We start from the raw sequence: 14,178 nt of genomic DNA, 5'->3' as shown, positions 1-14,178 counted from the left end.
TTTCAATTGTTTCATGCTATTCACAATTATAGTTTTGCTCAATGTTAATTTAACTGACAATTTTTTCGCAACCATTTCATAAGGTCACATTTTAATGGACAGCTCATTGATCTATTTGTGACTACTTAATAAAATAAAAGAACCCAATTTTACCAGCATGCGTGCCACACTCTTCTAGTTCTTCTAAACATAAGCTCATATTTGCTATATCCAGGGATTAATTCTGTCAATTGGAATTGGTAAGGAAGGTTTTCCCAAGTATAGGTGTAATTGGCATCTTTCTCCATTGGATTTTTTTTATAGGTTGTACTATATGGAGGGTGTGGTATCTTACAGTCCAACAGATTTACTACAATCTAAAAATACATTTGTAGCTAACCATGTAGCATTAAGCACGAACAAAGATGCACTATATGTAAATTTGGAGCTCCTTACTTCAGCACTTTGACAAACTGGGATAAGAAACATCTGCATTGGTGGTTCCGTTTGTGCGTCACGGATTCTTTGGCAAAGAAACGGACTTCAGTTTCTGTCTTGTCTGTGTCATATTACAAGATTATAACCGGTCAAGAAAATACTGCAAACTGCATTTTTTTGTTTGGTAATTTTAATGAATTCTGATTGCAGATGTGATCAAAGCGCCTTTGAACCTGTCACAAAACCACAGGCAGCATAAAATATGTACAGACAGCAGGATGTCGATACACTTTGATTTACTCCGGAAACGCTCATTCTTTTCAGAGAAATTCTAGTTTAAAAATGCCACCTGGACCTGGGTAAGTAGTCACCGGAGGTTGGAGGACGGGGGATAGTCACGCGGATGCTTCCTCTCCTGCCAACATCTATAAACTATGATTTAACCAAACACAATACTCCCTAAATAAAAGCCAGGGATCAGAATCTAATAATATCACAGGTGTTTAATAACGTGTTAACTAAAAACAGTTTTGAGTAACAAATCAAGTAAAATACTGGATGTTACTTTGCTACTATATATTGATGTATTATTAGATGTCTCCTCTATCTTTATTATATAGAAATAAACTGGACTGCATGATGTAGTGACAGAGTGACTTCAACTTGCCCCCTACATGTTTCAGTATAAAAGCACCATCAACAGGAGGTCAATGAAGCAAACATCCTCCAAAATGGCCCTTATGGACTGCAACAGAGGCATTATCTGTCTGCATCAAGAAACAGACTAATCATGAACACTGTAACCTATGATCTGATAGCACTTACAGCCTACATTAAAGCTCTAGTAAATCTACACCAATCACATATCTTTACGGTTGTAAGAAAACTCAAATAATCTTCTGCCAACAGATTTCTTCACTGAAGCATTGGCACCTGGATTACATTGTGCATGTACACAGACTTCTCTATCCAAGATGATTTGAAAATAACACTGTGCATGTGCAGTCTGCTGATTTCTACCAGCTGTCTGTGTATAACAGTGCCTCCTTGCCTGACCAGATTACTGAAAGTATAGGAAAGAACTGTGCCCACAAAGCTGCACTAACCGTAATGCATTAATCATACTGGCCCCGTTTGTGCCCCATTTTTTGTGCGATAAACTATGATTTCTCTAAAATGCTGAGGTGTTTTTCAGAGTAGATCACAGTGTGTCTGCATCCCACTGCCTGCACTTATTTTATCAGGGTTTCAGTTTTCAGGCCCCCACTGATCGTTCGGTACAGCCAGGAGAAGCACTCAGCTCAGTGCTTCTCTCCCAGGCTCACTGCAATCTTTGTCTCCTGCAGTGAGAGAAAGCAGTGAGCCAAGGAATGAAAGCAGTAGGGGCGTAAGGAGTGGGGGCAGTGATACTAAGGTTGACTACATAGATGCTAGTGCTAACGAACATTTGATTGTTACCAACATACTACATTATATTAGTCTTAAAGAGTACCTGTCACCAAATAAAACTTTTAATATAGTGTTCCTTGTGTAATTGGCTAACACTTTCCCATTCACTTGCTTTTTGAAAATTATCAACATAAATACACTTCTCATAAAAATAAAGGGAACACTTAAACAACACAATGTAACTCCAAGTCAATCACACTTCTGTGAAATCACACTGTCCACTCAGGAAGCAACACTGATTGCCCTATGGACAGTTCTTACGTCTAAAGAGAATAAACACCCGGGCAGAGGACTTCGAGAGGCAGGTCAGCGACTTGCACGCAAGGCTCCTTAGTAGGGCTACCCCAACAATGTATTGAATACGGCCTTGGCTAAGGCTAGAATGATACCACGAGAAACACTACTAAACGGAACAAAGTCATCCCCACATACAACAAAAAAGCAAAATCAGTTTTCCTTCGCCTTCACTTACAGCCCGGTAGCTCATAAAATTAAAAAAGCTATTAAAGATAACTGGGGACTTTTACAAAATGACCCCGATCTGCAGGAGCTCACTAAAAATCCCCCACTCATTACCTTTAAAAAATGTAGGAATTTGAGCAATGTACTTGTAAGTAGCGCCCTTAAAAGTAATTCCCCCAGAACTAACTGGTTAAGTGCAGAAAGGCCAAAAGGAAATTTTTGTTGTGGCAGCTGCAACTGGAGTAAGTTTTTTTGCTCGGACAAATACATTAATGTAGGAGGTTTGGATATTATCTGTAGGGACTTCATATGTTGCAGGACGAAGAACGTTGTTTATTGTGTACGCTGCAGCTGCAATAGATTCTACATTGGTTGCACTACCCATGCAATTAATGTACGCTTCAGAGAACATGCCAATTCAATCAGGACAGGCAAAGGATCGCCCCGACTGATTGTGCATATGCGTGATTGCCACAATAGTGACATCACGGCAATGAGATTTTTCAGCATCGAAAGAGTCTATCCTGCAGCTGGAGCGGACATCAAGAGGCTCGTCCTTCAAAAAGAAGGATGCTGGATTTTAAAGACCGACGCCCAAGGTAGCCTTGGCCTGAATGACAGGCTAGATATGAGCGTGTTCATTTAATATTTTACATAGCGGTTTTGTATTGTTTTAGCATGTCTGTTTACCGGTTCTGTTTTTAACCCTCTATGTTAACACCCCCTTCCGTCACGTGACCATAGAGGTGTATATACCTGGGTCAGGTGTCGGAAGAGGTGTGGTCTGAGGAAGCGCCCAGTCAGTGGCGTGAAAGCTTACCTGTAACACCGGCGTCCCTGGCATACAGCTTGGTTTTATCAGCACCTGAATAAAGAACACTTTGCACCGCAACTGAGACCAGGTTTTCGTGAGTGCTCCCCTTATTTTCTCTTTTCCTTTGCTCCATATGGTTGATGTGTTAAGCTGTCCGGAAGGGGTTAGAGCACCGAAGTTTGGTGACTGGTGCACCGCTTGCAGTGAACCACTCTGGTGGACTGCACAGATTTGCCCTCACTGTCTAATGTGCCACTGTTAGGCTGAATAAGGTAGTGCTGTATCTACATTCTGCTGTCGTGTAATAATCTGCAGTTGTTGTAGTTACAAGTAGACAAATTGTAGTTGTTGCAGATCTGACTGCGTCCTAGGTATCGGACCGGACGCCCCAATTTGTCAACTGTAGGAGTGACCTTTGGATTGGAGCCTGACCCGGACGTTACAACTCTGCTTGTGCTGGCCTCGGGCTGCTGGTTGCTGCACCAGGCAGTGGAATGGAAGATCGATTGGCATGTCGCACAGGCCGTGATTTGATAGAGGTATAAATCCAACTCCTCCCTACGTTCAGGTTTAGCGGAGCATACTATGTCCCTAAACATACTGAACGCTAGTACCAATTCTTGGAATGTCAGTTTGCGACTTAGCCTGGCATCCTTGCTCTTTAGTACTACCGACAGCTCGCCGCATGCAACTGTCTTCGTCTCCGTGAGGTCTTGAGACGTGATAAGCAAGGATGCCAAGTTTATGTCTTTTCCTTCTAATATGTCCTTGCGGATAGAGGCTGGCACGAAATGAGCCGGGCTATTTTTGGGGCTCCCTCATGCGTACCTGACACTGCGGCCTGGGAGGTTGAGGGAGTAGCCACCGTATCAGGGATCGCCAGATCCCGAGTACTGCCCTTTTCCAGTGATTCCAATCTTGAATTGAACGCTGCTATTGATGACATCACGGAGGACATCATGGTATGCAACTGATCAAGGGTAGCTGATGAAGACTGCCCTGGGGCTGTCTCCTCGCTACTCCCTGCCCCAGGATCGGACATCAACAGCTTAAACAGTTCAGATTTACGGGCTGATGCTGGGAAAGGAATAATCCTCCTGCGGAGTTCCTCCATCAACTTCGGTATGGTCCATATGCGGTAAGCAGAGGACGTAGCTCCGCGTTCGGAGCTTCTGGCAGGGGTTTCTTGTACTGATAAAGGATCTTCAATATCTGATCCGTGAGACATGTTGCCACACTCTTACCTGTCCGGTCCAAGGTGGGTGCCGGGGAGAGAGAAGTGTACACTGTAAGAAACAACAAGACCTACTGATGCCCCTGCCACCTTTGATATTGGTACTGACCTGCAACTCCCTAGCTGATCCAACAAACGTCCACCAAACCGACACCTAGGACAACAAAGTTATGCAATGTAACCTGAATACCAACCGAAACTTGCTAGAATGAAAGGTGACCCGAAAGAACAACCGTGAATTGAGCCCGTCTGCTCCTGAAAAGGGAGACATGGCGAGTGCTGTTGTGCATTTCCATAGACAAGTGGTGTCATGTAAATGGTGTCGTGGCCTGTGCCTGCATGTGGACATACCTACCAGCCATGTATGCCTAAGCCTTTTTTTTTGGCGGTTGGTACGTATGTCACATGGACCAGGATGCAACATGTAACGAGACTATTGCTCCAAAGACGTGTCGGTAACAATAGCAACCGTGGCTTCCCCTGAGATAACGTGTCAGGCATTGCGGTAAAACTATGTGTAACAAGACGTGACCCAGAACCTGGCGGAGGTCCTGTGCAGAGGCCCCTAACTCTGAAGAACGGGTCAGAGTAGCGGTAAAGCCAACTGCCTATGTGTGTGAGCTTGTGTGATGTGACCCCGGATAACGAGCGTGCAAATAACCGAGATGTGACGGAAATAACTGCTCTGAAGGCGTGTCAGTAACAGTACCGAGAACGATTGCTCCTGAAGAGGAGTCAGGATTTGCAAAGTGATTTGATGTGACATTATTGATGCTCTGAAGACGTGTCAATAACATCAACACGCAGTAGTCTCCCCTGGAAGTACGAGCCAGGATAGCGGTAACAACTACTGCCTATGATTTTTACCATTGCGACAGCATGTGGCAGTGCAACTTGTGACAACAAGCCTGGCTAAAAATGGTCCTTGTAATTACTTGCCCGGACGTGAGCAAGGTGACCCGCTATAAATTCTGCAACATAACAACCCACCTGAACTGACCCGTTGACAATTATCCACGACAAGGACACAGACCATACTGCAACTTGCTTGAAACTACCAACACGTGCTGTGTGACAGAGACAAAACCTAAGCATCAATTACTACCAACGTGTCTGAAACTAAAAAGAAAACGTGCCCATCATCATTTATTCATTATATTCATATGTATTGCTTGGCTTGTGACAAGTATGATTCGTGTGCCTGATACATTGTGGTACTATAGTAATTCTGATAGCATGGCCTATGACATGTGGTTTGTTAAATCGTGTTCTTATGCGTCTTGATGAGCCTGTATGTGGTTGTATATATTGCTGCCCTGTGATGCGATAAACCCGCCACACCGGCAGCCGGCGACAACACTTATTGAGCCGCGGTCCGCACCCGGCGACCGCGTGCCCGCCCCACCATCCGGCGCAATGTGAGACACCTGCGGCGAGGCCAGGATGTTGGCACCGCCGCAAGTTCGCCATCATGCCCCAACGCCCCGTCCCTCCCGTGTACTGTGAATGGAGCCACCCAACTGGAACTGGAGCCCCCCAACACCCCCGCCGGACCTGACAACACGCCAGACCGGCAGGGAAGACGAAACGCCCCGTCAGCACCGTAAAGATGCCCCATGTGAGTGCTTGTGGACAGCGCCGCCACCCACGTGGTGCGGTGCTGGCCCTGCCTCGCCGGAGAGCCACGCCACCCGGCCGTCGCCAGGGAAGCTGCGTCCCCGACCAGCTGGGAGAGTCTCTCCGGAAACCGACCAGGAGAATGCGACCGGAGCCCCCCGACACCCCCGCCGGACCCAGCGACACACCAAACCGGTGGGGAAGACGAGATGCCCCGTCCGCAGGCCCCACAAGAGTACTGGCAGCTGGCCTCCCCATGCCAAACACCGAGGAGTGCGGGGATCCCCACCGTGACTCCTCCTCCCTGTCTTGCTGGAATGATGCTAGCGCTGACGCGAGCGCCCCCCGGCCGAGCCGCTGAGAATCCCGGGGGAACATGTAAGCCCTGCACAAAACAGTTTAACCCCCTGTGTCGTTCGGCGTACGGCGGCTTACCCCACCAAAGTAGTACTTCTCCGGGATGAGTTACACACGGGACTTCTTGCTTGAGAGACGTGGGAGCTCACAGCTGTGCACAAGTACAACCGCCAAACGCAACACACGCACCTGGATGCGGGGCGTGGTGCGTTATATACCTCACGCCCCTCCCACAAATACAGCCTAATTAGGCTTCACACATGCTGTTGTGCAAATGGAACATACAACAGGTGAAAATGAAAGGAAAATAGCAATACACCCCCAATAAATGAGTGGTTCTGCAGGTGGTGACCACAGACCACTTCTCAGTTCCTATGCTTCCTGGCTAATGTTTTGATCACTTTTGAATGCTGGCGGCGCTTTCACTCTAGTGGTAGCATGAGATGGAGTCTACAATCCACACAAGTGGCTTGGCTCAGGTAGTGCAGCTCATTCAGGATGACACATCAATGCGAGCTGTGTCAGTGTAGTGTCCAGAGCATGGAGGCCCTCCATGTGCTTGCCGGAGGTAGCCTGACTGCCATTAGGTACCGAGATAAGAACCTCAGACCCTTAGTGTTCCCTTTTTTTTTTTTTTTTTTGAGCCAATGTAATAGAAAAATCGGCCACTAGGTGGCGCTGTTCTGGTCCCTGCTGCAATTAATACAGTGAGTTTGGTCTCCTTCCGGCCTGGCAGCAGAGCGAGACATGATGTCCCAGAAGTGCTCAATCGGATACAGGTCTGGGGAATGGGCGGGCCAGTCCATAGCATCAATGCCTTCCTCTTGCAGGAACTGCTGACACACTCCAGCCACATGAGGTCTAGCCTTGTCTTGCATTAGGAGGAACCCAGAGCCAACGGCACCAGCATATGGTCTCACAAGGGTTCTGAGGATCTCATCTCAGTACCTAATGGCAGTCAGGCTACCTTTGGCAAGCACATGGAGGGTTGTGTGGCCCCCCCAAAGAAATGCCAGACCTGGACTAAAGCATCCCCCAACTCCTGGACAGTCTGTGGTGCAACGTGGCGTTGGTGGATGCTTTAGTCCAGGTCTGGGAGGACATCCCTCAGGAGACCATCCGCCACCTCATCAGGAGCATGCCCAGACACGTGGAGGCCACACACACTACTGAGCCTCATTTTGACTTGTTTTAAGGACATTACATCAAAGTTCGATCAGCCTGTACTGTGGTTTTCCACTTTGAGTTTGAGTGTGACTCCATATCCAGACCTCCATAGGTTGATAAATTTGATTTCCATTGATAATTATTGTGTGATTTTGTTGTCAGAACATTCAACTTTGTAAAGACGAAAGTATTTCATACGATTAGTTAATTCATTCAGATCTAGGATGTGTTATCTTAGTGTTCCCTTTTTTTGAGCAGTGTACGTTTAAAACGCAATAGAAAAATCATCCACTAGGTGGCCTAGTTCTGGTCCCTGCTGCAATTAATACAGTGAGTTTGGTCTCTTTCTCGCCAGGCAGGAGACCAAACTCAGAAAGAGCTTCTCCCTGCACATAGCTTGATTGACAGCTGCACAGAGCCTCACTGAAAGCTGCACAGGCTGAAAGCTGCACAGAGCCTCAATGAAAGCTGTACAGGCAGAGGTGGCATACAGCAGTTAATAAGTACTGGAAGGTTTAAGATTTTAATATAGAAGTAATTTACAGATTCGTATAACTTTCTGGCACCAGTTGATTTGAAAACAATTATTTTCCACTGGAATACCCCTTTAATATTTGGTCCATTAGTACCGGAAGGCTTAAGATTTTTAGATAGAATTAATTTACTAATCTGTATAACTTTCTGGCACAAGTTGTTTTGAAAACAGTTTTCTTCACCCAGAGTACCCCTTTAATATTTGGTCTCTGGGTAAGGCAATACAGGTTCCCTTATACAGTAGCTCTCAGTATTGTTATATGTGTTATAGTAGGAAAGTGCAGATTTCTGTCATATGAATGTAGTCTAATGTTGACTAGTACTCTCTCACCCAAATTCATCTTGAATTTCAGCCACTTGATCCACCAAAATCTGTAACCGGTCCCAGCGCATTCGGCTGCATTCTTTGTGGAAGTCAAAAGCAAAATATCTATTGGAGGGGAGAAAAATGATTATGGAAAAGATGATATGACAAATACACTACTCTAGTTTGAAACATATTTTTTTTACATTTAACACTAGCCATACAAGCTATGTTTGCCAAAGTTAAATTTTGTAGCCAGGTGTCACAAGCATTTTTTTAAATAAAGGAATAATTAGCACCTATTTTTCCAATTACTGCCTTAGGGCAGTAGGGTGTATGTGTTGTGCCTCTGTCTACTTTACATTTTCTTTGATAGTCTCCAGTTACAGTCCAGAGTTATCAAAGAAGCACCTTAAACCTTTGAGCTTTTTCAAATTACTGTAAATTTTCTGTGTAAAAGTTCTAACAACTTCTTTCAATGTGACAGTTATGGAGACAAGCCAAGCAACGTATTTCTGCAGCTTAGGAAACAAGGCTCTGAAGTTACATTGCCAATACATTGCCAAGTACAGACATTCTTGGCAAATCCTTACCAGGATCTGCAGGAACCTCCACTTATAGAGAATTATCTTCAGGTGAAACATCCACTATTACTAAGCAGAGGTGCGCCATTTTCCATGTAAAGGGGTTGTCCTGGATTGAAAACACACGTTTTCTTGCAATAACAGAATAATTCCTGTCTACAGGTTATTTCTGGCATTGCAGCTCAGCTCCACTGAAAATAATGGAACTGAGTGGCATTACTACACACAACCTGTGGACAGGAGTGGTGGTGTTTTTGTAAAAATAAATCAATAAATAAAAAAAATAAAATACTAGACAACCCCTTTAAGTCCATGGAAGTTATGGAAACAGGTGAACACTTTCAATATGGATAGCAAGCTAATTAAGAGGCCTGGATGTGGCAGCTAACTTAAATGGCACCCAAACGGGTTACCCTTAAGGCAAATATAACTTGCAATCACTGTTTTTGGTGGAATAAAAAAATAAATAAATAAATAAAAGAATATCAATCATAGCAGGTTTACAACAGGAACAGAACATTTAGTCTGCATGTATATTTATATTTTATGTTAAGGCAGATACATATGTATCCCAGTTAAATTATTATTATTTTTTTTTCATATTTGCTTTAATACAAATTAACAAAACCAAAAATGGAACGTCTGGGGGCCTAGGGGATATCCACCTTCTTGCTATCACCAATCTAGCATAAAAGAGATATCTGGTTACCTTATGTCTACTTTCTTTTCTTTGATCCTGATCTTCCCCACTCCACCAAGGATGGCCATCTTGGAGCATATCTTAATCTCCCCTCCCACCTTTCTACCAATTTCCATATATACATAATTTCAATATTTTCTCATTTCAGTGCACCACCATCACATATGGTATAAATCGGCATCCTGCTCCCCACACCTTGGACAACTGGAGTCCAGTCATTTCCCCATTTTGTGTAATATCTTAGGGCAATAATAGATTCTATGTAGAATCCATATTTGCGTTAGCCTGTGATTACTATTAAATGAGCACCTATTTACATTCCTGCATATCCTCCCCCATTCCTCTTTTCCGATCTCCCCTAAATCTCTATTCCACTTTTCTTTACTTTTAAATCTAGTCTTTTCTGTTGTCTTTACTAGAGATGAGCGAACTTACAGTAAATTCGATTTGTCACAAACTTCTCGGCTCGGCAGTTGATGACTTATCCTGCGTCAAATTAGTTCAGCCTTCAGGTGCTCCGGTGGGCTGGAAAAGGTGGATACATTCCTAGGAAAGAGTCTCCTGGGACTGTATCCACCTTTTCCAGCCCACCGGAGCACCTGAAAGCTGAACTAATTTAGGCAGGAAAAGTCATCAACTGCCGAGCCGAGAAGTTCGTGACGAATCGAATTTACTGTAAATTCGCTCATCTCTAGTCTTTACTACCAGTTGTTTATATAAATTTGCTACTATTTTTTCCCTTCCTATTTTGTTATTAACAATATTTTCCAGTAGACCCCTAAGAGTCTCTACACTGAAGATCTCTCTCTCTCTTTGGTGTCCAAGAAAGCATATCTAATTTCAGCATATTCGTACCATGCTTTTTCTTCCAAATCAAACTTTTCTTTTAGGTCATCCCATCTGCTTACCCTCTTTTATCAAGTCAGAAATTTTCCTAATTCTATTCTCCTCTATATATTTTTTTTTTATCCTAATTTATAGAATTCCTCATCTTTTTATTAGGCCATATCGTAGATAGTTCCAAACTATGTTGGACTCCCTCAAACTTTTTAAGCCTTGCCCAGGTCTTGATCAAACATTCCAACCCGAATACATTTTTAAACTTCCCGGGGAAACCTTCGAATACATATCTCATCATCCCACCAATCAATAAACCAAGCAAGTTGGGTGGCTAAAATTTTTTTTTTAAATATCTGGGAATGATAATCCACCTTTATCTTTCGGTACATAAAGGTATTCCACCTTTATTCTTGTATTCTTCCTCCCCAAATTAAGGAGTTAAAAATAGCAATAATTCGCTTAAATATTTGATCTCCAAACCATATGGGAGTCCCACAGAACAAATCTAGCACTTTTGGAATTATTATAACTTTTATAAGCACTATTTTATCTGCTTTTGAGATTGGTAGCTTATTCCAGGCTATAGCCTTCCTTTCCACTTCCCTTATCACAGAGAATGAATTTAATTGATGGCACTCCTGTACACTCCTCGATATCTGTATCCCCAGGTATTTAAATTTTTTATTTTCTTTTAACATTTTTACTACAGGGTTGCCCAAATCTATACCTGGTCATAATGGCATCAAATTTGATGTTTCCCAATTTATAGTCAATCCTAAGTATTTTCCAAATATTTTGATTTTTCCATAACCAAGGGCAACGAGTTATGAGGGTCTTTAAAGATAGAGCAGAAGGTCATCCACATATAGGGATAGAGGGTCCCCCGAGAGAGGGAAAACCATCTTGAGGAGTCTCCCTTCACCTCCACATTTGCTTCTGCATTCTTATACAGTATTTTTACCATTTTAATAAATTACTCCCCTATACCAAATGATCTCATTGTCTCCCACAAGTATTCCCACTCCACCCTGTCAAATGCCTTTGCAGCATCCAAAGAAAGGATGGAGTGGAACCCTTTCTCTACATTAATTTGCATATTTGTGTATAATCTCCTAAAATTAAATTTGCCCATACGTTCTGGGATAAACCCATTCTGATCTTTATGAATTATTTTACTAATAATTTTTTTATGCCTATTTGCTAATAGTCTAGCATATATTTTATTATCAGTGTTTAGAAGTGAAATCAATTTCCCAAGCATTTTTGTCAGGTTTCAAGATAAGTATTATTTTAGCTTGGAGCATTGATCTTGGGAGACTACTATTGTCCAATGCATCTGTCAGTACTCTAAAAAGACAGGGGATAACATATTCCTTATATCTCCGGTATACTTCATATGGAAATCCATCCGTTCCAGGAGAAGAGTTCCCTCTAATTGATTCTAGAGCATGATTTAGCTCACTTAAAGTTAGTGGAGCATCAAGTTCTATTCTCTTCCGATATTGCCGGGAAGCATATCTGCTCTAAATATGGCTGAACCTCGATCTCAGAGCAGGAAACTTCAGAGGAATATATTCTCTCAAAATGCTCAGCAATACAAGAGGATAATCTGTGGATAATTAGTAATATTTTCTTGTTTAGTTTGTAACGCAGTTATACCTTTCTTATCCTTCTTATTTTTGATCAAAGATATGAGACAATTGTTCATTCCCCCTCCCCTCACAAAACCTTTGCTTCTCTGCAAAAAACATGTAATTCCTAACTTTTTCCTCATTAAACCTATTATCCCCTGCTCTGAATTTTTTATTGTCGACTATTTAAGAAAAAGTTCTTCTGCTTGTTTTACCCTGCTCAACAGCCTTTTCTCTTCTTCCTGATTATTCTTCCTCAATTTACAAATAGTTCCAAATAATTCGCCCCTTAGATACCCTTTTATGGCCTCCCATACAATCTCATCTGATGCTGACCCCCAGTTGACTTCAATCATATTTTTTAACCTCCCTTCAAGCTCTCCAGTGCTTCCTAACAAATTAAACCAATGGGCATTTATTTTTATTTCTGCCCTTCTATTGCTTTCCCTTAAAATTTTCACCAAAAGGGGGTTATGGTCGGATATACTTTGGTTCAGATATTTAATTTCCACTATTTTTTGATTAAATGTCGATGTTTCTAAAGCCAAGTCTATTCTTGAGAATATATGATGGCTTTTACTCCAACAGGAGAATACTTGATCATCAGGGTTACGTACCCACCATAGATCTATAAATCCCAATTCCTGACTAATAATCGCCAATTTTTGGGTTAGGTCTCCCTACTCTAAATCTATCAACATTTTCATCCATCACCCCATTAAAGTCTCCTATTACCAAGGTAGGGAGATCACCTTTTCCTTTACAGTAATTGACAAATTCTACAATCATTTTAGTGGAGAACAGAGGAGGATTATACAGAAATGCCATCAAGTATTCAACTTAAATTCTACCCTCCTTATCAATTCTAACTTCCCTCTCTTCCCATTTAACCCCCCCTGTATAAGCAATGATACCCCCCCCCCGTGGCCCAAACCTCTAACCTACATCTACCCCCCCCCCCCCAACGCCTCAGCCACTTAGTTATTTAAGTCCTTCATTGTCCATCCAATCTGAAGCATCTTTTGGGGTATCGAAAAAAACAGGCCTTCTCTTTGTGCATCACCCGAAGTTTAGCAGGGAACATTAATCCGTACTTAATTCCATTATTTTGAAGTCTCTTTTTAATCAAAGTAGGAGACTCTCTTTTATTTTTTTTTTTTTTTTTTTGAGTCTCCACTGCATAATCTGGATAAAGAGACCTTTGCATTATTAAATTGCAGACTTCCCATAGTCCTTGTTTTCCTAAGTATAATGTCTCTGTCCTTGTAGCTCAGGGTTTTAATAATGATGGACCTTGGAGCAGATCCAGTTACGGCCTGTCTTGTTGGTAATCTGTGGTTCTTTCCACGTTAAAGAAAGGGGACAGAAGTTCTTTCCCCACTGTCTCAGTTATCCAAGTTTGAATAAAACCTATCATATTTTTTTCTGACCCCTCAGGTATACTTAAGATCCTAAAATTACACTGTCTTGACCTGTCTTCTAAGTCTGTTACTTTATTTCTCAGCCACTGATTTTCTGTTTGCAGTATTTTCATCTCTTTCTTAAGATTTGCTACCTCATCCTCCACTTTATTCTCTCCTCTGCTTCTCCACATCTGGACCGAATATTAGATAGGTCATTTCTAATAAGAGAGATTTCAGAACCGATAGTCCCAACTTGCTTACTGACTGAGGTATTACATTTCTCAATGGCCGACATAACTCCTGCATGCAAAGGGGGAATCTCATCCGCCTGTTTTTCTTCCTTTCCTCCCATACTTTTTCTAGATTTTTCTGCCACAGGGCTTAAGTATTTATCAATTTTTTGTCCTGTTTTTCCCTTTAATGGGCTAGTGGGATTTCTTTTAGAGGCCATTATTTTTCTCTTCCTCCCAACTATAGCTCGTTATCTGTAAGCTAGATCTCAAATGTGTAGTTTCACAGACAGCTCCACTATTAGAGTTTTTGTAAAAAGTACTTTCAGTCCTTATATGTTGCCTCGCTCTGTCTTCCAGTGCTTTGATATCCTTTTATGGGGTAGTCAGTGGGCTAAGGAACTGGGGGGTGGGCTATTTTTTGTCAAGGTAGCG

At 42.6% G+C, this 14,178-nt stretch overlaps 1 protein-coding gene across 4 annotated transcripts in view; it reads right to left on the bottom strand.

Annotated features, from left to right (window-relative positions):
- Positions 1–14,178, bottom strand: part of SACM1L (SAC1 like phosphatidylinositide phosphatase) — a 647,794-nt gene that overhangs the window by 128,948 nt on the left and 504,668 nt on the right. For all 4 annotated transcript variants that reach the window (XM_056520232.1, XM_056520231.1, XM_056520230.1 and 1 more), the window contains one exon: positions 8,383–8,481. In XM_056520232.1, coding sequence (XP_056376207.1) covers positions 8,383–8,481 — 99 coding nt within the window. The remainder of the gene's footprint in view (positions 1–8,382; positions 8,482–14,178) is intronic.

Source organism: Hyla sarda, chromosome 5, assembly GCF_029499605.1.
Source record: "Hyla sarda isolate aHylSar1 chromosome 5, aHylSar1.hap1, whole genome shotgun sequence".
NCBI lineage: Eukaryota > Metazoa > Chordata > Amphibia > Anura > Hylidae > Hyla > Hyla sarda.
Note: the sequence above shows the minus strand (reverse complement) of the source record. Positions and strands in the feature narration are given on the sequence as shown.